General features: G+C 35.2%; 1 protein-coding gene across 3 annotated transcripts in view; it reads right to left on the reverse strand.

Moving 5' to 3' along the window:
* The window catches only part of LOC122570646 (A disintegrin and metalloproteinase with thrombospondin motifs gon-1), a 176,326-nt gene extending 149,675 nt beyond the window's left edge, over positions 1-26,651 (reverse strand). For all 3 annotated transcript variants that reach the window (XM_043733225.1, XM_043733227.1, XM_043733224.1), the window contains exons 1-2: positions 26,434-26,651; positions 9,186-10,260 (exon numbers count right to left, since the gene is read on the reverse strand). In XM_043733225.1, coding sequence (XP_043589160.1) covers positions 9,186-9,483 — 298 coding nt within the window. In that variant the 5' untranslated portion in view covers positions 9,484-10,260; positions 26,434-26,651. The remainder of the gene's footprint in view (positions 1-9,185; positions 10,261-26,433) is intronic.
* Between the last annotated feature and the right edge of the window lie 1,042 nt (positions 26,652-27,693).

Consider the following 27,693-nt stretch of genomic DNA (forward strand, 5'->3'; position numbering starts at 1 on the left):
TCGCGGTATATCACGAAATTTATTCTCCAATTTTATTTTACTTTTTGCAAGTATTCGTCCATTCCCCATTCAGTTATTCTCTATTTTTACTTAAGTTATTAATACGCTAAGACAGTTTCAATGTATCTACTGACCCATCCATTTCCTACAGCCCAAAAATATTTTACTTTACGTCAGTTTACGTAATGCTTTTCCTCCAGAAAGAATCGTAAATTCCAACCGGTCAAACGAAACAGCCTTTTCATCAGAAATCCACTAATCCACTAATCGCTTTCGACACGATTAACATCGCGTACACATCACGAATATCGTGCTATAATTTTTCCCTCCAGGATCATTGTGAAACGCCTTCGTGGCGAATAACACGAAAAGAAACGTATCACGTTGGGCCATGCGAGGCTTCGTTCATAAAAATGCGTATATACTGTATCCCAAGCAGATCGGCCGGTTTGGTTGGAGGTCGTCGCCATGCAGTCTACCCGTGTAAATACCATCGTTCAGATATCTCGAATCATTTGCATTTACTTCACTTTCCAACATCTCTCCTTTCGTTTCTTTCTTTTTTTCTCTCTCTCTCTCTCTTCTTCTTGCCACGTTTTCTCCCACGTCCATTCACGGAAACCAGTGTTCGAGGACAGGTGTTGTTTGATGAGGTTTATCACGAAGACAAGCAATTACTCCAAGTATGGAAAAAAGGATAAGCGAGGTATTTTCAGAAGATGAGATGTTAATCGAGACTGTATGATTTTTTGAAAGTTGCTTTTTAATTTTCTTCGAGAGCGTCGTTGATACATGGAATACTCCGCGTAAATTACTTTTTATTCTAATTGTTACTAGGTCGATGTTACTTCGAATTTCTTTCTATTACGAATGATTTTATAATTTGATTAGATTTTGTACAATTTTGTTCATATATATTATCTTAGTGTTGCTGCCGATAACTTAATAATTTGACAATTTCACAAATAATCTTCTACGTAAATATCATTTTGGTTTACTTGCCGATGACCTGTTTTTGTAGAAATTGAATCGAATCAAAGGGAAACGAACATACAGAAAAAAGCAAACGCGATGGAAAAAAAGTGTCGAACAAGGTGGTGTGCTCTGTTAAACATGTGATATCCGTATAAGCTAGCGTCCGCAGAAATACGAAACGTCACGTACGCACTTCTCGCGTGGTTCGCCCTCGTCAACATCGTCCACGAGGACATCGTTCGCCACGTGTGGTCGTCTCGTTTTTTCCGATTAACTTTCGTAATTTGGCCCAACAAGTAACTGTGGCTTTAGTTCGCTTTATAATAGAGCATTTTTTAAATAATTAACCGACTGACATTTATCAGACGAAGTTACGGGAGCTCGTAGAATATTGCTTGACATGTTTTGTGTCATAGCTATCGACGTACGAAGTTTATTACACAACGAACAGAACACCGATATTCGAATGTTAATTGATCTTAAACTAAACGTGAATTTTAACCAAATCCATTTAATCATTGGTTATTATCGATTTTATAATAAATAGGTCTTTCCACACGCTACTTTTATCATAACAATTTCTATGTTGATTTTATCCAAAGAAAATCGTAAACTTCAATCTATATAGATATCAAGATATTAATCAACGATTCCAAAATATTTCACAGAGATTCTGTTTTGGCTTATTCCCTGTGAAAAACTTTGAATCGACCTAGACACCAGGATGTAAGTCAACCAACTAATTTGCTAATCAAATCACGAGAAATGCGATACTTGATTCCCGTTCCAGCGAGAAAACAACACGATCCACAGATTTCCCTATTCTGCAGCGAAGAAATCCATTTAAATGTTTCGTAATCAAGCGTTCCATTCAAATTACCTTTCATGGTTTGCTTCATTTGCATATCGGACAAGATTTTGAAATAGCTCGACAAGAGAATATTTTTAGAATCGCTTTGAAATCTGTATCAGATTGGTTGTAAACAACCCGACTATGAATAATACACAATTAGATAATACAAATTTGTTGAGAAATAATTTTTCTAAAGCGGAGAGTAAAGAAGAATTAATTTTGTGCTTGGCAATATCGATATAAGCGATTATGTTAGATATATTATTTTAAAATAGTCATCTCGTTCGGAACAGATCGGTAGAATCTCAATTTTTCACGCCTGTTTACAGTATCGTTTCCAGTAAAAACGAAAAGTCATCGATTTATCATAAAATCGCGTAGCTATTTTCTTACTAGGCAAGGTCCATCTGACACGCTGAGTATGCACGCGTGGCTACGTGTAGCGAGGAACGTTCCTACAACGTTACACGCCTTCGTGCAAGCGTGCTTACACGCGCTGATGTGCAGTGCATTATGCACAAAAACTTGCACGTAGCACTAGAGATAATTCTGGAGACACCAACGGCATACTGTGCTGAAAAGCACTGACTCTTCGTCAGCACTTAGGTGGCTAATTATCTGGAGACGGTAACGACGCGACCGCGACGACAGTTCGTTTAACGATAAGAGAATTTTAGGTGGGGAAACTTAAGTGCATCTGAGAAATATTGTATATTTAGCGATATACTAAGCCTTCCTTTTTTTTCATTTAACGATAAAAGTGTCGGGGAATCGGAATATCGACAACGGTGGTTCCAATTTAATAACGCGATATTTGGTTTAGAATGCCAGTGATTACTGAATAATTATAGCAATCGTTTAACCAGATAGACTATTATATAGATAGCTAAAAACTAGAGAATTAGAGTATTAAAAATTAGAATATTGGATTGGCGAGTATTCGAAAGACGATGATATATTTAATGAGAACATTTATTGTTTAGAATGTTACGTGAATGGCCATTTGAGGAGGTAATTTTATATTTAACGAAGGAAATTATTAATTCGTAATAACAGATAAACGATTGCTAAATGTGGTTATCGATAAAAATTTGGAAATCCATATTAGATAAATAATTACCTGTGTAATGGCGAGAATTTGAAATTCCGAATATTAATTATATTTGATGTACCATTTGTATCAATTTGCAGAGTTTAAGCGAAACCTTTTAGGTTCGTGACACATACTAATCGAAGGCTATGAAAATAATAAAAATTTAACGAGTTCGTACAAAAAGAATTTAATTTTTTAATTCTAAACGCATTAACGCTTCTTTTTTCATTTTTATTTTAATTTCAAAGGAAAAATTTCATACGCAAACCATTGATTATACTAAAAACTGTGTTTCTTCGCATCAGTATTTGATTATATCGCGTTTATACGAATACATATAATTTTACCGATAGAAAACCCGCAAACTACATATCTAAATTTGCAACTAATTGTTTATTGACTATAATAGCTAACTGAAGACCAAGTGGATCTTTGCTTCTGTGCATGGTGATTCAGCTGAAATTGTAGATGTCTGGCCATCGATACAACTGACTCACCTGGCAGTATAAATCCTTGGTTATTGACTATAATGAATGACTCGAAACTAGCAGATCTACAGGTAGTGAATATATTGATCAAACGAGAAGACATAGCCTTGACTACTGGATAAAATTGTCCATGTAACAAGTGTAGACCTTGGTTACTAGATTTAGTGATACATCGTAAGATTACGGACCTAGAGTATACTATACACAATCGTAAGTTTCCAGCTAGTTGTTCTAAACCTCGACTTATTCGAAGAATAAAAATTTCTACATTTCAATAAACTGTAAGATGAGTAGGAAATACCATACTCAGAGAAAAGTATATAATACTTATGTCGTACATAAATATTGTAAGTGATATATACTTATGGTAAATAGACTACGGATGTGTTTATGGATTTATAAGAAATTCCAGCATAGAGAATACATATACACGATACGTGAAAATATGGGATAAGACCAAAGTACATGGTTACGTAAATATTTAGGGAGTAAAACAAATTTCATCCAGCTTCGTCAAATTAGCTTGCATCTTTTCTATTCGTGTTCGTAAAAATGTGAATTGATACGAATACTCGTAGTACGATAATAAATATAAATATAATGTAACGATATATTAAAAATGTCGAGTTTAACGTACTTAAGAATCGAACGTACTTCGATTTTTCAGCTAAGAATTTGCCAGAGTGAAAATTTGTATTATTTCTTACAATTGTTAAACTCAAGTGTTACAAACCCTAAATTATATTTGAAATTTTCCATCGATATATTTGTATCACGGTAACTAAATTATGATAAAAATGTAATATCGTAAGAAAAATTCAGAACATAACGAGTCTTCAAAATTCTCGATGGTGCAAGAAACGAATGGAAATTTCTATTTCTCCTTACCTTGATTATACGAATGAACAAATTTAAGACTCTCTAAACTCTGAGTAAACCACATAATACTTCTGTGTCGACCAAAAGAAAAAGAAAAAGAAAGAAAAGAAGGAAAACAGAGTCATGGAACACGCCCTCGTATTGCGATTCCCGGCCAATTTTACGTTACCCTTACGTCACATTGCGTGCACGTGCTTTCTTTAAATAAATCCAGAGCGACGAATATGCAAATACAAGAGTCGACGAGTCAACGCTCGGCTTTCAGATCGTACCGGAAAGATATCATGCCAGAGTCCCGCTATCTCTAGTCATTAAACTCTTATCTGACGAATTAAAAGCAAGACACCAGCGAAGGATCGATAGCTACGTGCGGAGGAAATGGAAATGAAAATTGAAATGAAAACGAGAATTTTCACGGATCTTTTGATGCTGACGAGTTATGAAAAACGATTGCACGTATGCTATTTATAGGTCCGACTTTGACCTTAGAAATCCTAGAATATCTTTATTAAAAGAGAAAGAAGCTTCCTGATATTTCACGTTGTAGACTCGAAAGATCAAATAGAAACTTCTTTATTTATTTTAAGATTATCGGTACCTGTTCCCCTTTTCTGTACTTTTAACTTGTTTGAAATATGTTCAACAGACGCACGAAGATTCTATCACCAGATGATACCTTTCGATTATCGTGTTGTAATGTAATCGTCGTCTTGAGGCAAAGGTAGGAAGCGACGTGCTTACATCGTAAATATTCAAACATCCGTGGTCTTATCTTACCGAGTTATCGCTGTGATTGTAAGTTCGTCTAGCCCGTGACGTCAAATCAGGTTATAGGAGCCCAAATACAACGGTCAATTTATCTGGCATGTGATTTCTTGCCACCTCAGAAGAAAAGTCGTGATTCTTTCAGCGTACATACACGGTTGCTTATAGAATCCTCTTATGAATATATTACGCGTGTTATATACGAAACATCTTGAAATTTCATTAGCACTGCGATGGGACTCGTCTAGCACAATCATGATATACGTAATCATATTCATACGCGTATGACATAAATATTATAATCATATTGGTCCAATATTGGTCCAAATCATATTGGTATAATCATATAGTCAGAGTTCAATCTTATTGGTCTAGTTTACGATCAGAATAATACGTTCTTAAAAAGTTTCTATAAATATCGATATATCTCACGATCGGTTATTCGTTGTCCATCCGGTGAATACTTACGATTAGTGAAATTACTATTAAAATATTAGGTTGTCCGAAAAGTGTCCTTTATATAAACATGAAACCTAATCTGTCGAACGTTGTGATCTTTATTTTGATAGAACAAAATTCGAAAAAATAGTATAAAACGGAACATGTGCATCCATTATTTCCTTATAAAACGAAAGAAACTTTTCGGACGACTTAATAGTAATCAGTAAGATTACTGGATAAAAGACGCTCTAGCCTTTACGATAAATATTATTTAAATAACTTCCAAGTAAATACGGTAAAACTTCTCACAAAATAAACTAACTGCATGGTGATTCGTGACGTAAAGCCGTTCAAAACTTCCTGTATACCTGAACGCAGCTCGTTTATCGAATTAACACGAGCCCTTTCGTTACTCATCCCGAAGGGACAATTTCACGCGTTTGATCCCGGCAGCAAAATGCGAAAGAAGCGTCGGGCAATCTCCTCGGCGCGGATCGTTTCGCGCTCGGGCATTAATTTCCGTTTCAATTAAGCGAGATACCGATCTCACGGGCGTAAATTACGATTCTCTGTTATCGTTCGCGATCGAAGATCAAGCGAACGCGGCGTTGCCAACGAAGAAACCAGTGACCAAGAACGAATACAGAAGACGAGAAGGAAGAAGACGAAGAAGAAGAAGGAAAAGGATGAAAAGGAAGAAAGGCGCATCAAGTCGAAGAACGACACAGACAAATTGACAAGAGGGAAACCGAGAGGGTCGCGAAATAATCCATGGTCGGCGCAATTAGCGCTCGTTAATGATGGGTAGAGAACCCGACCTAGATCGAGACTCGGTGAAGAGATGCGGCGAGATAGCAGGCATCAGAGAAACTAATAAACTGCACGAAATTAGTGTTATACGCGGGGATCTGGTGGAGCGATCGGCAATGAAGGTGTAGGCGAACGTTATGCTGCTTGCCGCTATCTGGCGAACCCGCGGGAATAATTATGCGTCTATACATGGGGATAGAGTCGTCGTTGGATCGTGTACATTCGTTACAGAACCTCTTCGAAGATCTTCCATTCATTTACCTGGGCTAGTGTAATGTGTATGTACGTTTTTAATTGTGCCATCTATCGTGATTGTTTTTGGTACGGTGAATTTTTAAGGATCGATGGAATTCATAGTTAATTGAAAAGAGATACAGTTACAGTTACAGAGTTACAGTTACAAGTATTAGGTAGAAACTTTTAACAAGAAGTAGTCTTCCTATAACGAAATTACTAAAAGAATTCTCAAACTTCTATCTCCTGCAGCTACAGAATCATCAGCAAAGGCTAAACCGTCAGTATTAAGAACCTTACCTGATCACTCTTCTCAAACACAAATCAAAGCTTGCAATTCATTTGAAACACGCGTCATCAGGCCATTCCACGTACAAAAATACTTGCCTGGAAACCTCGTAGTTCCTAGAATCGCGGCCGGTCACGTAAAAATATGAAATAAAAACACGCGAGAAAGAATGTCAAAAATCTCCTTTGCCGCGAACTGCAACATCCAATTAATTCCAAACTCGTATCATCAGACAATTCCACGTACAAAAATCTCTTCTGTCTTCTACGAAGCCTATAATTCCTCGAATATTTGCCATCAAAAGTGAGGGGAAAAAAAAGAAGAGAAAAAGAAAAGGCGGGGAAAGAATCTCGAAAATCGCTCTTTAATAGAGTGACCTGGGAGGGGCGGGTGATCCTGATCTCTTTGGTGATTTTTCAATGGGTCTACCAGGAATGCTGACCACGATTCGCCGAAGTACCATCAGGTGCACGAAGCAAGCGAGATTCGAGCCAAGCGACTCGGTAAGTACTTAGGATGTAGGTGCAGGTTGGGTAGGAATATGAGTACGTACAAGCGGCTAACGCGAATAAAGGTTCATACTCGCAGCACGAGAGGATACAAGCACGTGTGTGGGTGTTGGTGTAGGTGTGGGTGCTTTGGAGCAGCGGCCTTACAAGGACGTCTGGACGTTCTAGCTTTCCCTGAGAGCCTCTGTTGCACACCTTGACGGAGACTAAACGTGTTAACGGATCTTTCACAACTCTGCCGTTTCTGCGTGACGATACGTCGAATTACGACTTGCACCGGTGTGCTCGTACGTCCATCGAGCTCGCTTCGATCCGACATCGATCCTCGCTCAAGCGTGTACAAACCGTATCCAATTTGTCACCGATAGCTACGTACAGATTTTACTGCTATTTTCTTACGAGCAGTTTCTTGGAATTGGTTTCACGTACGTTAATGAATCACGGTGTTATCTGTCCACTAATGCTATGTCTATTAATTATCTACTATCGAAGTGTTATATTATATGTCTTGGATGTTTTATTAGACTTTTGATATATAGGCTGTCAATAAGTGTAACTTGTTCCAACATGAAACTTCGTAATCCATTGGATTTTCTTCGTTTTATACTTATTGGCGAGTTACGGTGTTATCCGTCTACCGTTGATTTATGTACTGTATGTTCGATTAGATTTTTCTACAATAAATGTCGTTTTCAAAATAGACGGTTATTTTCTGAGGAATGTTTTGAAAGCTATTTTTAATTGAACGTGGTGAATTCGAAGTGGTGAGAGAAGTAACCATCTAACTTGGAACTTTCAAATTAGTCTTAACGTGTATGCATACATCTATCAGAACATTTATATCATTTCCACAAACACGTCATTACTTTATGAATATAATATTTCCTATCGTCTAGAAAAATTCCTGTCGATATTATAGACAGATTAATTGTCACACATCGTACGTGACACGCCATTCATCAATCACACCATTGCAAAACTACTGACCTTTCGAAGATCGATCGTACGCAAGCCTCGCAGTAAAAACTGAACATGACTCATTTAGTAACATGTTTCGTATTGAAAGAAATGTAAACGCTCTAGCGATAGTACATTAACCCTTTATAAATTACTTCTTCTTACACATCGTAACATTACAGCAGCATCGAACTATTCATTCGTAGCTGTTGCTATTTCTTGAAATTAAAGTAAACAGATTACTATGTAAGATTAGTAAAGAGATTGTAATATTTCTTCTCGCCGGTAAAAAGAATTCTTATTTATAAAGTGTAAGACAATTTCCAAGTAGAAACGTTATATTGGAATATTTAATCCTTCGAGCGTGAAGGACTTACTGTTACAGAGTAATTATTTTTTTATCTTCCCTTTTTTCTAGTCGATAAATGTGAATAATTAGATGTATGTACAATGATGTCAAAGATGTAAAATTTCAATCGACTACAATAATATAGCGTAAGTTGTGTTAACCTGGCAACTAGAGATCGCTTCTCGATGAAACTTCCTTTTGATCAGAAAAAAAACAAGCGAAGGTTCAACAAGAAGAAAACTGATTCCGAGTAGACCTTGCAAGTGTAAAAAAGCGGAAGTCCATAATCGTTGGTGATATACGTTTCAAAGGTAAAAACCGGAAATCTCAACAAATTAATCGATGGTAAACCTTGCAAACATAAACAGACCGAGGATCTCTAGAAATTTATTCATAGTAAACGTTACGAGTGCAAGAAACGAACATACTTATAAACTGATTCATAGTAATGTATCAACGTAAAAACCTAAAGATCCTTTTACAATCAAATACTCTATGCCAGTTAACACAACAGTGTAACCCAAGCAAACAAACAGCTCCTACCTTCGTTGTTGAAGCTCTCGTCATCGAACACGATCTTGACAGTGGTCGAAGAAGAAGAAGACGAAGAAGAGAAAAAGGACTCGTTCGATCGTTCCACTAGGAAGCTCAAAGTCTTCTCTACGGTATCGAGGCTTCCATGTACATTTCTCTCTATCGTCTCTTGTTTCACTGTGCGCACACCAGTCCATAATATCACCAGGAATAGCACCAGAAGCACGATGCTGATCACCGCGACGATGGTCGAGGCGCGATTCGAGATCCGCGACATATCTGCGGCTCCTCTGCCAGCCAGGCACATTTAACTTGCTTTATTATTCGCTATTCCTCGGCTCGTTAACCACCGAAAGATCCGAGTCAGAAGAAGTGAACCAAAGCGAGGGAGAGAGAGAGAGACAGAGAGATAGATAGATAGAGAGAGAGAAAGAGAGAGAGAAAGGGAGGAAGGGAGAAAAAGAGAGAGAGAGGTAAGAAAAAGGATCCTGGCCCGATCCGTCCGGTTACACGCCAGCCGGTCGAGCAGTCAGTCGATCATTTTCGTGGCTTCGAGCTACGTGAAGACGAAGACGGAGGAGAAAGGAGGGATTATCGCGGCGGCACCAGGTCATTCGCCACTCTGCGCCACCCTCGAGCGCCCATAGAGTCCTTCCTCGCAGCCGGTGATCTCAAGGTTTCCCTTCGTTTCGCCTTCCTCCTCTCTTCGATCCTGTTTTTCCCTCGCGGAGAACCAGCCGGCTAAATCCAACCGGGATCCAACCGCGGAATGCCCATTAAGAGGCTCGACGATCTTCGATTCGCCGTGCACCGCCAGCTATCTACCACGACGTCGTTATCTTCCTCCTCGGATACTTCCTCGCTGGTTTACGCGCCAGGATCACGTCCTTGCCTTCGACATATGACCTGGTGAAACGAATTCCGGATCGTTAAGAAACGAGCATAGTAGAGGAGGAGATGGTTTCTCTAAGGGGTAATTTTTCCGATGAAGCTCTCGGAGAAGTGGTTGATGCGATGGATAGCGCGGCTTTATGGTCGTTCGCAGTCAGTGAGGGTCCGTGGGCAGTTCCGGATTCATTCTGAGCTGAAAACAGAAGGAGTGACGATTTTAGATTTCGCTGATGATAATTTTGTGTTACACGTGTGTGTGTGTGTGTTTTCTCATCGTTAAAGTGTCTGCTGAGACAGGTTTATTAGGGAGAAAGAGATGTAATTCGTTCTTTGCGTAGTCAGATTTCTTAAGGAGAGAATTCATTTGTGATATAATGCATCGTCGAGTTGTGACACGTGAAATATTCAATTTTCTGAATTTTTACTCGATATAAATCGTTAAAAAACCAGACAGAACTTAATATCTTCAACATATGCTGTATAATAATGAATTTCATTAATTCTATCATTTCTTCCAAACTGAACGATTTGACTATACAGCTTTGTTTCAATTTATATGAAACAGTGACGATTACGATTTATTTTAACCTTCCTTACTCTGCGAGTAAGTAATATACGATATTATTTTACTTTTTATCTTGAACTAGAAAATTAACAAATATATATTGCTTCAACAATAGATATCGCAGGATCGAAGAAACACACGCAGCTCGTTCAGCGGTCAGTTAAATTGCAAACCAGGTGATTAACTAACTAGAGGATAAAAGGGGAAACAAAAGAAAAGCACGAAGAAGAAAATCGCCTGGACATGGTGAAGACGAGAATGATTTCCATGATGAGGTCACCGGCACAGAAGATGATTTCTCCGTGTCGGGCAATTTAACCGTGCGAATCACCGTGAAACCGATTCGTGTCGCGTTAAACATTTACGACGCGCTGCGTCGTTTTCTTATCGCGCGACACGGAGACCACCGCGCAAATAAATTTCCGATCGTATCTTCGAGAAAGGAAGGGAAGCGAGAGAAGGATCAGCGATTAATCGACGCGTCGCTGATTGGATCGAGCAGCCGCGTTAATTCGGAAATAATTGACTCAAGCCACGCTTGATTGAGCTGAAAATCACCTCTCTTAGCACTCTTTCAGACGATCAAACCGAGGAGGAATGGATTAAAGATTATTTGTCGTTTTGTCTGTGTCGAGTTAACGCCGTGAATGCGTATTTCTGATTGTACGAAATTACAGGGAATAACTGCAAATCATATAAGTGGAAAGAAAAATGTTATTTTTGTTGTTTGCTCGAGGTCTGTGGCATATGAGAGAACAGAGAATGCGCGGAGAAATAGGATTTGGTGAAACCGAGGGAAAGCTCGGGAATTTCTTGAAAAATTTGCAGACTAGAAATATCGCGAGATTTTACGTTTAAGAGCTGGAAAATGCGAGAGGCGAAAATTGTAGACGTGGACGACTAGAAAACTTGGACATTGATAAACTAGAGAGTCTAGAGATGGAAAATTCGGAAATTTCAAAGTACGTGATCGTCGCGAGATTCGTGGGAAATTTAATTTGAGAATTATAAATTCTAGACGTGGAAAGCTCGAAAGTAGAACATTTGCTAGTTGGAAATTTGAAACGTTGAAGATTTCAAAGCTAGGAAATTGGAAAACTGAGGGACAACAAATTTTCAAGTAAATGAAAATTTGAGAATCTAAGAATTTGAGATTTAGAATAATCAAGAATCGAATATACAAAAGGTTCAAATTTCGAGAGTTTGATAATCTAAAACTTACAAGATTCGAGGATTTACAGATTCGAAAGTTGAAAAATTCCAAAATTTACAGAATTCGAGAATTAGAAAGTTCTAAAATTAATTAATTTGAAGATCTAGAGATACAAAAATGAAACCTGGATATACCAAGTAAAACTTCTACTTTCTTATTCCACTATACCTAATGATATAAAAATTCTTCGTTCACATGTGTCTACTGGAAGCAAATCCTTTTCTAAAACACTTTCTTCGTCAATCACATCGAAACGTTTCCGTGATTCGCTCTACATAACCATCCTAACTATTCGGGTAACGTAATCACCAGCATTAACACAGAAACGGGCGTAACATCATTCAGCATAATACTGCTGCCATAACTTCCTCACTTGAATCTACAAACACGTGACGGGAGTCTAAAATTCTAGCTCCTCTTTCAGCTTCCAAAACCACAAGAAAGTGTTTGGTAAAAATAACGTCAAAATTATTTCTCACTTGGTGCGCGAACGAGGTCGTTTTCCGTTGAATCGCGATTGGCGGTACGGTTTCAAACGTGGTAGCCCTTGAGCTTTAATTTACGACAAGCAGCTACGAGGATCGCAGAAGCGAGCAGAGAAAAAAGGATCAAGCAATGAGAAACAGAGAAACAAAGATCTTACTCTGGAAAATCACCCATTTCAACCAACACGAATTAAAAGTTTGAGGTTTTCATGATATACGCATGGCTATGAAAAGTATGTGTAAAACATTGTATTTATTGTTTAATAGTAGTTTCGAACGATTTCGAAAATTTGATACTATCAGAGTGAAAGATAGAACTTAAGGGAGCGTCCTGAATTAGAATGTTCTAAAACAGCGTCTTTTTGTGATTTTTTTAGAAGGGAAAGAAAGAAATGAAGTTATCGAATTTTGAGGTATGGTTTTATATATATTTAACGAATACAAAAAAATTTTTTAAAGTACAAAAAAAAATGGTAACAGATTTTTAAGCCTATTTCATGGGTTGCAGTTTTCAATCAGCGGGAAAGATCCACCTCGTAATTCTTGACGGAAACAAAAAACCAAAAAAGGATTAAATTATTATATATTTTTCTTCTCGATGAACTAAAAAAAAGGCAGAAAATAGCGTGAAATTAAAAATTTTGGCGGGTTTAAAGAAAAAGATGTGTTTTATAAAAAGAAAAAATAAACTTTAAGGCGCTACAACAATTATTTAAATAAACTTTTTCACCAACATTTTTAGTTCTGCTTTAGAACATTCTAATTCAGGACACGCCCTTAATAAAAAAGCATTTCGTTAAAAAATATTGTATTTACAAATATTTTTTTTATTCTGAGGGTTGAAAACTTTAAATTTCTATTCCTAATTCTAATTGTTCATCTGAATATTCAATTTAAATCTAATCTAATATCCTTGTAGAATTCTCATTCAAAAATGAGATCTCGTTTTTTTTCTTTCATTTCTTTGATGTTTATGTCATGCAGTTGAATTAGGCTTCTCGCAATCTATCGGAAGCTAAGCGAGGATTTAGTTTGGTCTGTCGACGACCGGAAGCGAGTATCGGTAATTAGACCAAGTCAGACGGGGTATAAATAGCGCTCAACGATTTCTTTCATGCGTTCCATCGAACGGTTGTCCAAATCTACTGCTCGGCTCTGCTTAATTGTAAAACGGTCTGGTTTTTGTTTCTCGAGGATTTTAGTATTCGTCGATGGATTTGTAGGCTTGTCGCGATAAATTACTTTAGAATCCTAGAGTGTGATGGATTAATGTTTCGTATGACTTTATAGTCTAATTTCGTTCGTAGTAGAAGAAAGAATCGTATTTCGTACGAAGCGTTTGATTTACGAAACGTATCCACATAGAAGAAGATATTCATAAAAATCACAAACTCACAAAGAATGTGAAATTTTCGAAGAACATGCATTTAAAAAAGCGTTCGAGAATCTTGCGGACTTGATTGTTTAAATGTTAAACAATCGGCGTATTTCGACAGAAAATTGTGATAAACGAGGATGAATTGTTTGACTACAATCATTAATATGTTCCATAAAATTATGTGAATCATAAGCGAATTATAATTTCGAGAAAATTAATGCGCGCATTAATCGCTATATCTATGTTTTATATAGTTAACAAACTCTAAATTATATTCTACATAAATTAAAGCACCAAATTGCAAAATATCAAGTAAGTATCAATATATTTGTGTGTGTGTGTGTGTGTGTGTGTGTGTGTGTGTATACTTCAATACGTATACTTAGAAAATAACGTTACTCGTTAGCAAACACAATACCTTGAAACACAAAATAGTCAGAGCGTTGAACTTCCAATGAAACTTAAGTTTTCACAGTACACACGAAGAATTAATAAATCTCGCGAGAATTCATTAGCATTTATCGTTCAAAGAAAACACCATCGATCAAGGATCCAAGAACGGATTATTCAAAGACGAACCGTGGACAGACCTAACAATCGCCAACTTAAAGCTTCAAGGACCTTTTCGTCGTGCCTCTAACTCAGGCCAATTCTACGCGATTCTAACGAACCTTCGCAAACCAACCGACCACAGAGTTCCCTTTGCTGTGGTAGAAAATCGAACAATACAACAACGAACGGTATAAAAGCAATGAAAAGTGTATACTTCTGCGGTCTGCGTGCAACATAGTGGCTAACTACACTACCATTCAAAAGTATACAAAAGGCATTTGCATATATCTGATAAGATTTATTTCAATTGGAAAATTACAGATAAATCAAACTGCAATGATTTTATTATTTATGTGCGGTGGAATATCGTGACGCGATTAAATTAGTTTTTAAAAGACAATATATGGTAATAAAGCTGGTATACGCAAGTATCAAACCTCCAGGGATTGTAGTTTTATTTCATCTCTTATTTAATTAATTCAATTTCTGAGTTGTTAAATGAACATATCGAAGACTAAGCAGTGAAACGGTGCGTAAAAGTTAGGCAAAATGTAACACTGTTGGTTATTGTTTCTTCAAGATGCAAGGTACGTATTGGAGAATACGTTAAAAAAGTGCACTACAAAAATTGAAGATAAAGAAGTGTCATAATTCAGAAGAAAAATAGAAATTAAATGAATCGAAGAACAAGGAAGAACGAAAATGTTGAGAAATTCGTGAATGTTCCACGAAGAATTTACGTTAAAGTACTTCATTTTATCGGTGATTTCGAGATAATCAGAAAAATATGAAAATTATGTATCTAATCTTACAATCGAACAAGATTATCTAAAACAGGGCAAACAGAACAATTTTGGTAACATAGAATTAATTAACGTTCTAATAAATTTTAAAAATTCCCATACATCCGATACGTAAAACGAAACATAATATTGTTCCCTGATAAAAAGATTGAAAATATGCTTTATCGTGTGTGTCTGCTGTAATTTTCTATTATTAATTCATCATTAATTTGCATAGTCTTTCGATGAAATTTAAATACTGTTACGTACAAATGGATCAAAATGTCAAGATATTTGTAAAAGGTAGTTGACCACAGTCTGGTATCTTCGAGCAACATAAACGCGCACCACGGTAATGAAAGCTAGAGAGAAGCATTATAGAGGCGGTGTGCCGAGTCTGCGGCCAAGAGGAACGACGACGACGTCGCCGAGTGAAATATAAAAGCGGCGCTCGACGTCGGCTGCTGACCTCGCCAGTCACTTAAGGTCTGGGTCAAACTATTCTTGTCGCGTACCTTTCCTAGTCCGATCCATCGATCGATCAATCTTTGTCTGCGAATTTCTGTCTGCTGGCTAACGTGCTGACACACGAGTTAGTTTCTCGCGAACGCGTGCACGCGTCTCGATTACTATCGGATATTATACTTGCGAAATGTTTCACGCTAATTTCGTGGCTTTTTGGGATAATCGTGTTTTACATCTTATTAGGTTTTTTCGCATTTCGGATCGGAGAAAAGAGAAGAAAATCTGTTCATGAACGTAAACGCGTGTCTATGTTATGGTATTATGGTTAGTTAGAAATTACTATGATTATCCTGGAAGTAGAGTGAGCTTGAAACTATTCAAATAGTTTTCAAGTGATGTAGACAAGTTTAATGTGCAATGCAGATAAAATTCAGCACGAACGTAAGGAAATTTGAAGATTTGGCGGCAGGAAAATGCGAGAATTTCGGGAAATTCGAAATTCAAAATATGGAACTCCTCGGAGTTGGGAAACTGCAAAGTAGAGAAAATCCAAAGTTAAAATATTTCTGGATTTCTGGAACAATTCGAATCTTAGAATTGAAGAATTAAGAAATTTGAAAGAAGAACGGAGACTTTGGCAATTCTGAGATGAAAAATCGTCAGCTTAAAAATTTCAAAGCTAGGAAACTCGATTTTACAGAGCTAAATATCTTCGAACTATAATAAGGATTACCCAAAGATTATACTATCTCTCCCTAATTTAACTCTCGTTACGATAATGACATAAAACAATAACGTAAAAATGAAAATCATCCATAACATATCACAGAGATTAAGTAACAAATCCAACAATTTAATAATTCAGAATTTTCTTTCAACTTCCCTTATAATTTAAACGTATTCTTCCTCAAATGAAATTGATGACTTTTCATTGCTGTTAAAGTTCCTACTATTCGCGATCGATTCTGACAAGATATGAAAATTAGTATAAAATATAAGACGAATATAGTTTCCTTATCGATTGAAAGATTGCCCACATTCAACGTATACCATTCGTATTCTCTTAACTGGAATTTACATAAAGGAATGTAGTGGAAGAATTTATGAGGATGTATCTGATGCCTGTGGTATTTTCAGTCAATCACTTATCCGTTTGTAACGCGATGCTTCTGCAATTTGCGCCAACTTGTATCGAGTCGTTGCACTTTCAAAGTTGATTCTTCAAAGTTCCGCATAACAGACACTGTTTCTTCCTTTATAAACTCGTCTGGAAGCGATCGCAATCGTTTATAGAATGTATTATTAGTTGTACATATCTGATCTTCATTAATATTCAACTAACAACTTCGATTTATGACTGCGACTTAATCAGCTTCCATCGATTATTGCCAGTGTATCGAGAATTATCGACACTTTGCATATGAGGATTTTATTGCGTGTACTTTCAATTATTCCACAAGATAATACAAATTCTGTATGTTACACCACGTATGAACGTTTTTTCTTTTTCTTTTAAATAGTCTTGCGTTATTTGATTTAAAAAATTCGAACGTTTTCGTATTTTAATTTTTAACACACGAATATATCTGTACATATAAATCTTCTGGAACAATTTATGATGCAAATTTAGATTTTTACGAGCACAACTAAAAAAAAAAGAAGGCTCAAGGTAGATATTTGTTTTACTTACTAAATATTATGATAATCGCTACAATTTAAATATTTTACCTATTTTTGCACATTACGTGCATTATCGCATCTTTCAATTCCCTACAAATGCATAAAAATCCGCATTCCACTGATTTGATCGATAAAATACAAATTTCTTCCTCGATCCGAATAAAATTCGATTCAGGAAGATGTTAATGGTTCGTGTAATAGTAGCAGCATCAAATACCGAGATTGAAAACGACTCGCTCGTTTATAATAGCTGTTTGCACGCCCATTTCTAAACGAAGCATAAGAAAATCGCTTAGGCAAATTCGCGAGTGAAGCGAGCCTCATAAATATCGGCGTCGCGCGAACACGCGCACACGTCACAACTTAAATCTTACACGCGCGGTCCACGGGCTTTCTTTTCGCGATCCGCTCGAGTATCATTCAATGTTCCCCAAACGACAGGCGTTCATTAAATTTCAATTCGCATGCCGTCGCCACGAATAAAATTCGAACGTGCCACGTCTGTTTTTCGCGATCCGCTGTCTGGAGTAAACACGGCCAGAATAATACTTCTAACCAGTGGAAAATTCAGGGAAATAATTTTCTTTCGAATTTACGACAAAGATGTTTTGGACAAACACATGATGTTCGTAGAAATTTCGTAGAAATTCAGCGAAGAAATTTTGAGAAAATTACGTTTCCTTCTCTATGGAGATATCTTGATTACAAATGCAAACTTATTGTTAGATCGTTACTAATCAATAAATCATTATTAGATCATTGTATTAGTAACAATGGAAGGATTACTATCATTAAACTATTATCATTTTATTTTTATTTCAATTATAATTAACAATTATTATTCTTATTCTATCGTCATACGTTATTTCCTATTAAATCCTATCGTAATGAGTGTCTTCGATATAATCTTCAATTTGAACACCTTCGAGTTACTTGTTGGCAATGATATTATTTATAATGAAAAGTGTGTAAGAATTTCTACAGCTAGCTACAAGCTACTTATCTCGATGCATACGAAATTTTCCATGGACATTGCGCCTCTTGATCATTCTCAATTGAAAGAAGCGCCCAACGGTCTGACCTTGAAGGAATTCTGACCTGGCACCATTCGACATTTTCTCGAATAGTATGCAAAAAGGCGATCTTGTCCAGTTACAAGACGAAACATCCCGTGATTGCAAAAGACAGTAACATAAAGCATATATCGTTGTGTCTACATTAGGATAAAGGAATATTTAACTAATCGTTAAAGAGAAATTAATTTATCAGTATCAAAAGAAAAAGAAAATAAATAAATAAATATATAAAACATAGAATATGTAATTTCAATCTTGTGAAATTTCGAAGGCATAAAATTAATAATAAGAATTTCCGAGCTACTTTGTTTCTCTCTCTCTCTCTCTCATCTCTTTTATTACAGTCTTGACTTAGTTTTAATAATTTTTAATTTCATAACATGTTTTCAAAGAAAATGTTAACGATGGTAATAAACTTGCTCGAGTCTTTTCAAAGGAATGGCATAAGCATAGTTACAAGAAGAGATTATTTGAGCATATAAATATTAATAGAAATTTTTTCCTTTCCTTTATGTGTCTACATAGTTTTGCGTCTGGAGTTACGTCTAGATGATTTAATCCAGTCAGTGTGCTATTTTTATACATCGCTGAATATTTACACAGGATGGACTAACAAAAATTATTATTTTAAATATGTTCGAAATTACGGAAATAAGGACAATATATTTTATTTGCTACCGAAAACGATTATCCGTATAACTAACTTGGATTCCAAGATTTTTTGATACTGAAGAGATGGCGTTAACGACACGTATTACGAAATTATTTATAATCGTTTTAAATGTCAATTACGTGTATCTTTTTCTCAACTGAAAAAAAGAAGATACATAAAAAAGACAGTAAGCATCCTACGACCGTAGCGAGGAACTTTAAAAATAGCCAAGACACCGGTCTGGACCTTAATACACAAGCTCTCTTAGATATCGTACTGTTCCCTTATCGTGCGTTGACCCTGGCGCCAGATTAAACTGTCATCAAGATCTGTGAATTATACTTCGATTTCAATTTTAGTTCTAAGGACATTTCTTTGCTAATTAATCAACGACTATTTATTATTAATATGCAGTTGTCCATTTATGATAAATCTCTTACGGTTTACCATAACTTCGAAATTACATACGCATACATTTCTCCTATCATCGTAATTTAAAACAATAGTTAGATAGATAAGAAAATCATTTTCATTCGAATATGATTCATATCGAGATACGTATCTTGTAACTTCTATGTACACACCTTGATTGAAATTTTACTATAGCCTACGTATACGACGTATAGCTATTACAAGATATAATTGGAATAGTTAGGTCTCATTACGCTAACAGTGAAATATTAAGAAATTCTTTGTAACGCACACGACATATCCGTAACAGTTTTCTATGGCAAACGTTGAAATACCTTCGCAAATCATCGTAAATAGATTGAACCGGTAGAAGTTCATTTAGTCAGTACAACAAATAGAATTTTGTTTCATTACGTGTATTTAGTCAGACCACAAATAGAATTTATATTAAATTACGTGAATATTCATATGCTAAAAATACTTAATTAAACTAATTAAAATTTCAGTCTAACAAATAGACTTTAGATTTCTTTAAACGAAATTCTGTTATATGATATTATGTTATATTATAATTAAAATATATTTAATTAGAAAAATTGGATTCTAATAAATGGAACTCGGGTAAAATTCCACCATGCAAAACCTGTAACATATCCAAATGGTGTCAGACTTTTGCACAGTGATGTAGGATCATTTGCAATGGAGGAAGAGGAAGGAACAGAAGGAACACCGATCACGAATCGTCTTGCTAGACGATATTAACGAATTCAGAACGGACACGTTCGGATCTTAGATCGGCGACGGAGTGTCACGTTACTTCGCAATGCTTCGGAATGCAAAATCGCGACGTTCGGACGAGTAGGTCTCGTTGCTTACGAAGGCCTCTCTCGTCGCGCAGTGTCGAAACACCATGATCCAACCTGAGGAACCGGAGAACCGGCACACAGTGCATCGAATTCGCACGCCGCTGCGTTTTCCAAGATTTCACGTTAACTCATTTTTGCACTTTGCAACTTTTACATAGTAAGTAGAAGAAATAAGTAGAAGAAAACATTAAGTGAAGTTTCACGAAAAGCGAAACTGGAAATTTGACCGTCGAAAATTTCATTCCATATTCGTGCATCCGATTAATCGTAAATTATCATTAATTTATAATTAAATTTTCTGATAAACGATTTTCTCATTTTTTAAATCTTCCTTCGATTCTATCAAATTTTCTTTTATCGGATCAACGAAAATATCGCGGTAGTTGAACTACAATTTCAATAAATAAAATATTCGCAACATAGTAAACTGCTGTTTCTGAATAAAGATCAATATACATGCCCGTTGAAAAGATTGCATTTGTTTGTTTTAAATAAACATTAATCGCTCGTAAAGTGAACAATATAAGGAATAATTTCGTGACTTAGCGTATATAGGATATTGCGAACTGGAAATAAATGTCTGGGAAAGAAGACTGGAATTGCAGTAACAGCAATGAATGAGAAGCAAAACAATCAAGAATTACCAGGAAGTGGAGATGGCTTTAAAGGACGGTGAAAACCAAAGCTGGTTTCAAAATAACTACGCTTATCCCGAATTTATTTGCCGATGCTTCGCATATTTTTCCGTTTATCTTAAGAACATCCGCGCATAAATTCACGCGACCAACAGGTCGGAAGATAATCATTGCAGATAATGTTTTATCGATCGATCTTATAAGGAAACGTGAAAGACTTGTTATCCTTCGTTTTAGAAAAAATTTTCGAAGCACGGGACACGGCGTTGTATTCGACGTGAAACAAATTACAAGAAAATTGAGTCGCCTATATGTAATTTATCGGCATTCATAAATATCACCACTGGACAAATTGTACTTTTTTAATCAAAGTTCCTGTTATAAATCACAACGCTCTTTCAATCGAACTTGTATCATTTACGGTATTCGTTGGTTCCACGTTGAAAATCTAATTAATAATCCGCTATACTTATAAGATAGAAGCTTCCTTTAATTTGAGATTACTTTACTTAGTGAAGCTGTGTATCGGAAAAATTAGAGGACTTGTTAACTTGTCTGTATTCTTATAGAACGGTCCGGAATTTCGCGATTCTTCCAAATTACTGGAACAATTTCAATAAAATTTTAACCGAATATTCTCCTTGCAGTTTTTCTTTATAAATATTTTAGGGATATGACTATACGAAGAGTAAAAAAGGTTGAGAAACCAAGAAACGGTAATTTTTATTCTCCTAATGTAAGTACCATTATTCAAATTCCTGCATTTGATAGATTCAACAAATCTTAGTAGGAAACGTAAGAAAATTTTGTCAAACTTGCGTTTCTACGTCTTAAAAACAGTGAAATTTGGACGTAAATGGAGCAATAATTGTTCAACAATCGTAGCTTAAATTTCGTTACAATAATAGGACTTGAGTTTCAATGTAAAAATTTATTCACTTCTGATGGATATGGAGGAAATAATTTTACTTTTCTTGAATATCTTTTAAATACTAAAAAGAAGGCAGTTTCCAGAGTATCCAAACGTCCGTAAAAGTCGATCGAAACTATTTTCAGAGAAACAGGAGGATTACTCATTGACAACTTGTTTATCGAGTGCAAGGAAAAAAGATAAAGAAACTGGAATGTGACAAAATGACACGTGATTTCTCTTTTGAAAACGCGGCGGCCAACTTCCGCCTGTTATTATCGATTTTTAATTAAGTTCGGTGCTCGATTATAAGAAGCCGCGAAGCTCGTTTAACCTTTATTTACGGCCTTCGATGTTCATGCATGAGAATGCAACTAATTTACAAGCAGTGTCGCCGAAACGAAAAGAAAATTTACGAGACGGAGAAAGAGGCATAGTGATTTTTACGGAACGAACCTGTTCATAAAACGACAGTATCAGCTATGGTTTTTGTCTTTTTAAATAATTAATTCTCAATTCTTGAAACAACCTTTTCTAAATAATTCTATACAAATTTATCTGATGATGGCTCATTATGAAGTAAAAAACGAATGGAAGTCCTACTATTTTGCGAATATCCTCTACTTTTATTCGATTTCTTTCGTGTGTTTGATCGAATAAATATTAACCGATAAGTGTTGGAGTCAAATAAAAGAATATAAACTTGTAGACTAGATATATTTCGGGTAACATGATATTAATTGAAAAGATCTGCGATTATAAAAGACATTCAAAAACGTTTAAAGTATGGCAAAATAGATATTAGTCTTATGTTATTGATGTAACATTCGGAAAAAAATATACAAAATTGCTCGAATTCATAAATAAAATAAGAAAAGAAACGAAAAAATCTTCCGCGTTATTCGCGTATTCATATATTCGCTAATCGTTTCATTGATCAAATAATTTTGATATCAGTTGAACGTGACATCAGTTGAAAAATATCGCAATTAATAAGAAATGTAAAACATTACACGACACAGAAACAAAATAAAAAATGAATCTTATTTTTACGTAATCTTTTTTTCATTTGGGAATACAAATAAATTCGAATTAATGCAATTAATATTTTAGTCAGGAGGTAGGTAGGATTTTTTTAAATGGCGATTGGAAAATTAGAGATTTATGTGATATATGTGATTTCGATGCAATTCTGTATTCGTGAAGAGAGATGTTATATCGTTCTGCTTCGCATAACCTTTTCACAAAGTTTGTGTAACCTATGATACACGAGGATCTGATAAAACGTTTGTTTCGCTATTAGCGAAAAGTTAAAATTGGCGCCAAATAATCTTATCTTTCCGAAGTTATTTTACAATTCATTTGTTTTGATTCTCATAAATAATTCGACGATATGGTAACTCCGAGTGCTGTTAAAATCATTCGGTTCTTAAATATCTTAGACTCTTATTTGAAGAGTGCACGTGAAACAAAAAGAGTATAATTTTGCAATTGCAAGCAAATTATTTTTCTCTTTTAACAAATACAAGTTTAATTTAGAACAAAATTGGTTAAAAAGTTTCGACTACAGATTAACGCGCTTTTTACAATTGATAATTGATGAAAAGTCAAAGGTATTTCATTATCCGAAAAAATTACTTGAGACAGATTTACTTGTTAAACAAGATTGCACAAAAATGGTAAAATGTTGAGCAGAAAATAGAAAATAATATTTTAATACGAGCCACTATATTTTTTATCAAACTTTCTATGCTGGGAGAGTAGCGGTATGTGTATCTGAATGAATTAAAATGGAAAAATTCTAATAAAAAAAATATCTGAAACTAAGAAAAATAAAATTATAGATATTACGTTAAACAGAACTATGTTTGAATACGGAAAAATATTTTTCTATCGAACATTATTCGAACCTCAAACTACGACATACGTAGAAAATTACGAATATTTAAGGAAATAATTAAAATTCCGAATAGAAGCATTCGCGATATAATAAAATATAATCCAATATAAACCAAAAATAAAATTAAGACGAAAGAAAAAGAAAGGATTATTTATTTGATCTTTAATTCAACTACTGACGAAATTTGTCTAAACCAAAGAAACAGAGTTTCTCGAGTCACGGTGTGCATGTAAAGTTTTACTGAATGAGCGATAAATAGCTATCTGGCTCTCGTGTTTCGTATATCATCATTGACCTTTTCTTTAACGTGGCAGACAACTTGCGGCGTTGGCGAAATTTAGAAAAAAGCACACACAAGAAAATGAGAGTTTACAAAGACATCGTACGCACGAGGAATACCAGCACGAAAATAACACGAACGAAAACAGACTTAACCCAACCATCTTGTTGAATGTCTCCCTTATTTTTTCGGGATACCACGAAGCGTCTAAATAAAAAAGAGAAAATAAGATCGATCGATTCACGGGCAACCTTGGTCTCTAACATCTTGCAGGCATGATTCAGCAATAAAAATTCTATTACCCAATCCAAGGGATTTAAATACTAACGAACGAGAGAACGTGAACCTGGCGATAGATACTGAACTTGGTAGATAAGGCAATGAATAAATTAAATATTAGATATTAGATAATAGGTAATTGATTCTTATTTCAGTGGTTCATGGTAGTTTCGGCTATATTACTTAATTTTAGTTTATATTCGGTATTTTATATTATAGATACGACCAATGACGTTTTAGACGTGTAATAACGATTAAAATTAAATGCATAAAGTATAATTTTCAAATTAAATCGCCTACATATCTCTAAAAAAAAAACCTAAATTTAATCAAAATTATCGTACTCGCCTGTGACTTAACAATGTCAACTGAGGGTTAAAAATTAAACATTGAATATTAAATGAATAAGTTCGTTGGAAGAAATCTGAAATGAAATAGATCGAATTTAAAGAAATGACTTAGATGTACGTTATGCAAAATATTGAATGAAACACTTTAAGAATGTTCTCCATTGTGCCTTAAATACTATATGAGAATTTCTGCGGATTTCTGCGGATTTCTACGTTGAATCGAGCTGCGTAAACATTGACTAAGCCAATTTCATCGTAATATTCACGTTGTGTGCTGAGAGACACGTGGAAAAAAATTCGCAACGGAAAGAGAAATTTTTATATATTAAAGTCGCTGCTTTAAAACGCTGTTATACAAATGCAAGTTACATACAAGTTTCTTTTCATAGAGAAAATTGCCTCGTTACCGGAAAATATAAAATTTTAACATTCCGAAAACAGAATACCTAAAATTTATTGTTCGCGCGTTTCATCACAGAAACACGATTATTTTCAGAGAGATAACTTAATCGGCATATTTATTAATTCCCGAATTTACCAAAATAACCATGATATTTTATGATTCTTGAAAAAGAATTTTCTAAAAAGCTGTCATCCTTCTAGAATAACCGCTTTCGCTATCGAAGATTTAATCGTACAAATATCAAGCAATAAATTGTAATACATATGTAGTGTGAAAATGCCTTAGAATAGTCTACGTCGAAAGAAAAGAGACTAACATATATAACAGCGTACTTAAAGAAATTCAAATATTCGCGCTCTTAAATTTGCGCGCCAAAAGCGTACGACGCTTTGACTGTCAATGTCAATGGAACGAAGAAAATTTATGATCGTCTGAACCTAGCGTGGTGTACTAAAAATAAAGAAAAATATAAATATTACATAAGGCCGCGTCGTGATAACGAAGCCCCGAATCTAACCATTTCTTTGTGCGTATACTTTAACAACCATTCTTAAAAATCATTGACACGATTGCATACATAATTCGCGTCGATCAAGTTGCTCAATGTGTGAAACAATCCTCCACTTACCTCCTACTACGCGAAGAAATTATCATATCATGTAAAACGCTTTTACTTTTTCAATCTCCGTTTATCGACACTTTACATTTGTTTCCTTCAACTGATACCGCGACTGTTTAAAAATTCCGCCAATGGAATCTCACTCATTACCGAAGATATTGTCAACAAACAAATAATATACATTATATACGATCCTTTCCACGAATTTCAACTTAATACGTTACACTTCCCAGTGATAAAAACGGCCATTAAACCTCGAAAACGCAATTTTGCAACAATACTACGTAACTCGAATAATCGAACTTGATCGATAGTAATATCGCGACTTTTCACGCTAACGGCGACCAATTGGAGCATCTCCCTCCAAAATCTCATGAAGGAACCGCGAACTCTATCGTGAATGGCAGTTTTCACACCATTCGACTTTTCGAATAAAAATCACATCAGAACTTTTAAGTTTCTACCTTAAGTTTTAATTTCAATTTTGTAATTTTGTAAATGCAACTAAAGAAATAGATTCTAAATAGAAATTTCTATCACTTAGTTGATATTATAACCTACAATGTATTTACTGTGAATATTGCAATATTACTATACTTTAGATATTTTATATATTTTTGCATATTATATGTATTCTGTACATTCTTGCATCCTTAATTTAATGCTTAAAATTACAGATTTCCCATAAACGCATAAATATCATAGTCCAAGGTTAACTTCTCTATCGTGTCAATCTATCACAGAAGAATCTCTGTAAACTACTATAAGGCATATACGCGACCTATTACAGAAAGAGCCGGTATTATCGAGCGATCGACTGATCCACGTGTTTCTCGACGAGCACCTGTTATAGAAACGAACCTACCTTTGGATCCGCGATCGGTGTTCCAAGGATCGATATCGATTGCCCAGAACCACAGAATCTTCCTTGACACTTGTCGACGTCGCACCGTGATAATTCAACGGGGAATTCGAAGGTTGTACAGGAAGAACCATGGACGAAAACGCGTGTGAAGAACGAAGCGGCAGATCGTGTGTCAAGGATGACGATGGATGAAGAAGTGAAGTGAAAACACGCGACACGAGCCGCTAGCACGCACTAACTGAACTGAAAGCGAACAGACCTCTGGTATCGGGCAGCTATCCCCACCATGCCTCGGTTCGGTTCCAATAGAATTGTGCCCGTTTGTACGAGATTCAACATTTGCATCGAATGCTGTTTTAGCCCATATCGATCATTTTTCTTCGTGGCAACAATTTTAAATAAATTCCACGACATGGGACTTTTTGATCGATAGATGCTTTTTCAGTGAATCATAGATGAAATGCGAATGAAATTAGAAAATTTCAACAAGTATAAAGGAATTTTTGGAAAAAATCAAGGTAGATTTTAGAATCATAGTATATGACAAAAGATTAGTTATATTGAGATAATAATCATCACATAGGACTGATATAACTAAGATCGGTATTATACATATGTATAGTGGCTACGAAAAGTGCATACATACCCTTGGCACATACCCTTATTTTCCAATGAGACATTTCATTTTCATAGAATCATATTTCTTATAGTCATATGAAAATATTATTAAATAATACAAAATTGAATATACTCGGCTCCAATTAATTAGTAAATATTATATAATCCTTATTTGGTGTGCCAACTATGTTTTTTAAGTTTTGTCTTTATGCTCTGATTAGATTATTATTTTGTATATATCACAACAATAATGTATTTTTAATAAACAGAAAAGCATAAGACTGAAACAAACTTAAATGTAGGTAAGAAAGAAAAGAAAAGGAAATTAGATGTGACATATGATAATATGATAAAGAAATCTCTAATTAGAATATTGATTAGAATAAGCTTATTTTTATTGGAAATGCTTAATTTTGCTTGTAAAATTCATGCTATATTTGATGCAACACATACAGCAGAATCGCTAAGTATAGATATAAGGATACAGGGATATAGAGATATAATATAAAAATATGTTAATTGAAAACGGTTTTCAAGCTGTGAAACCATTAAGCGACTTATTGCCGAGAAAGAACACCTGTAACATTTTAGCTTCTTTATATGTCAAATGTTACCACTATGCAATAGAATAAAATCCTTGTT

The sequence above is a fragment of the Bombus pyrosoma genome, linkage group LG9 (genome assembly GCF_014825855.1).
Source record: "Bombus pyrosoma isolate SC7728 linkage group LG9, ASM1482585v1, whole genome shotgun sequence".
In the NCBI taxonomy this organism is placed as follows: domain Eukaryota; kingdom Metazoa; phylum Arthropoda; class Insecta; order Hymenoptera; family Apidae; genus Bombus; species Bombus pyrosoma.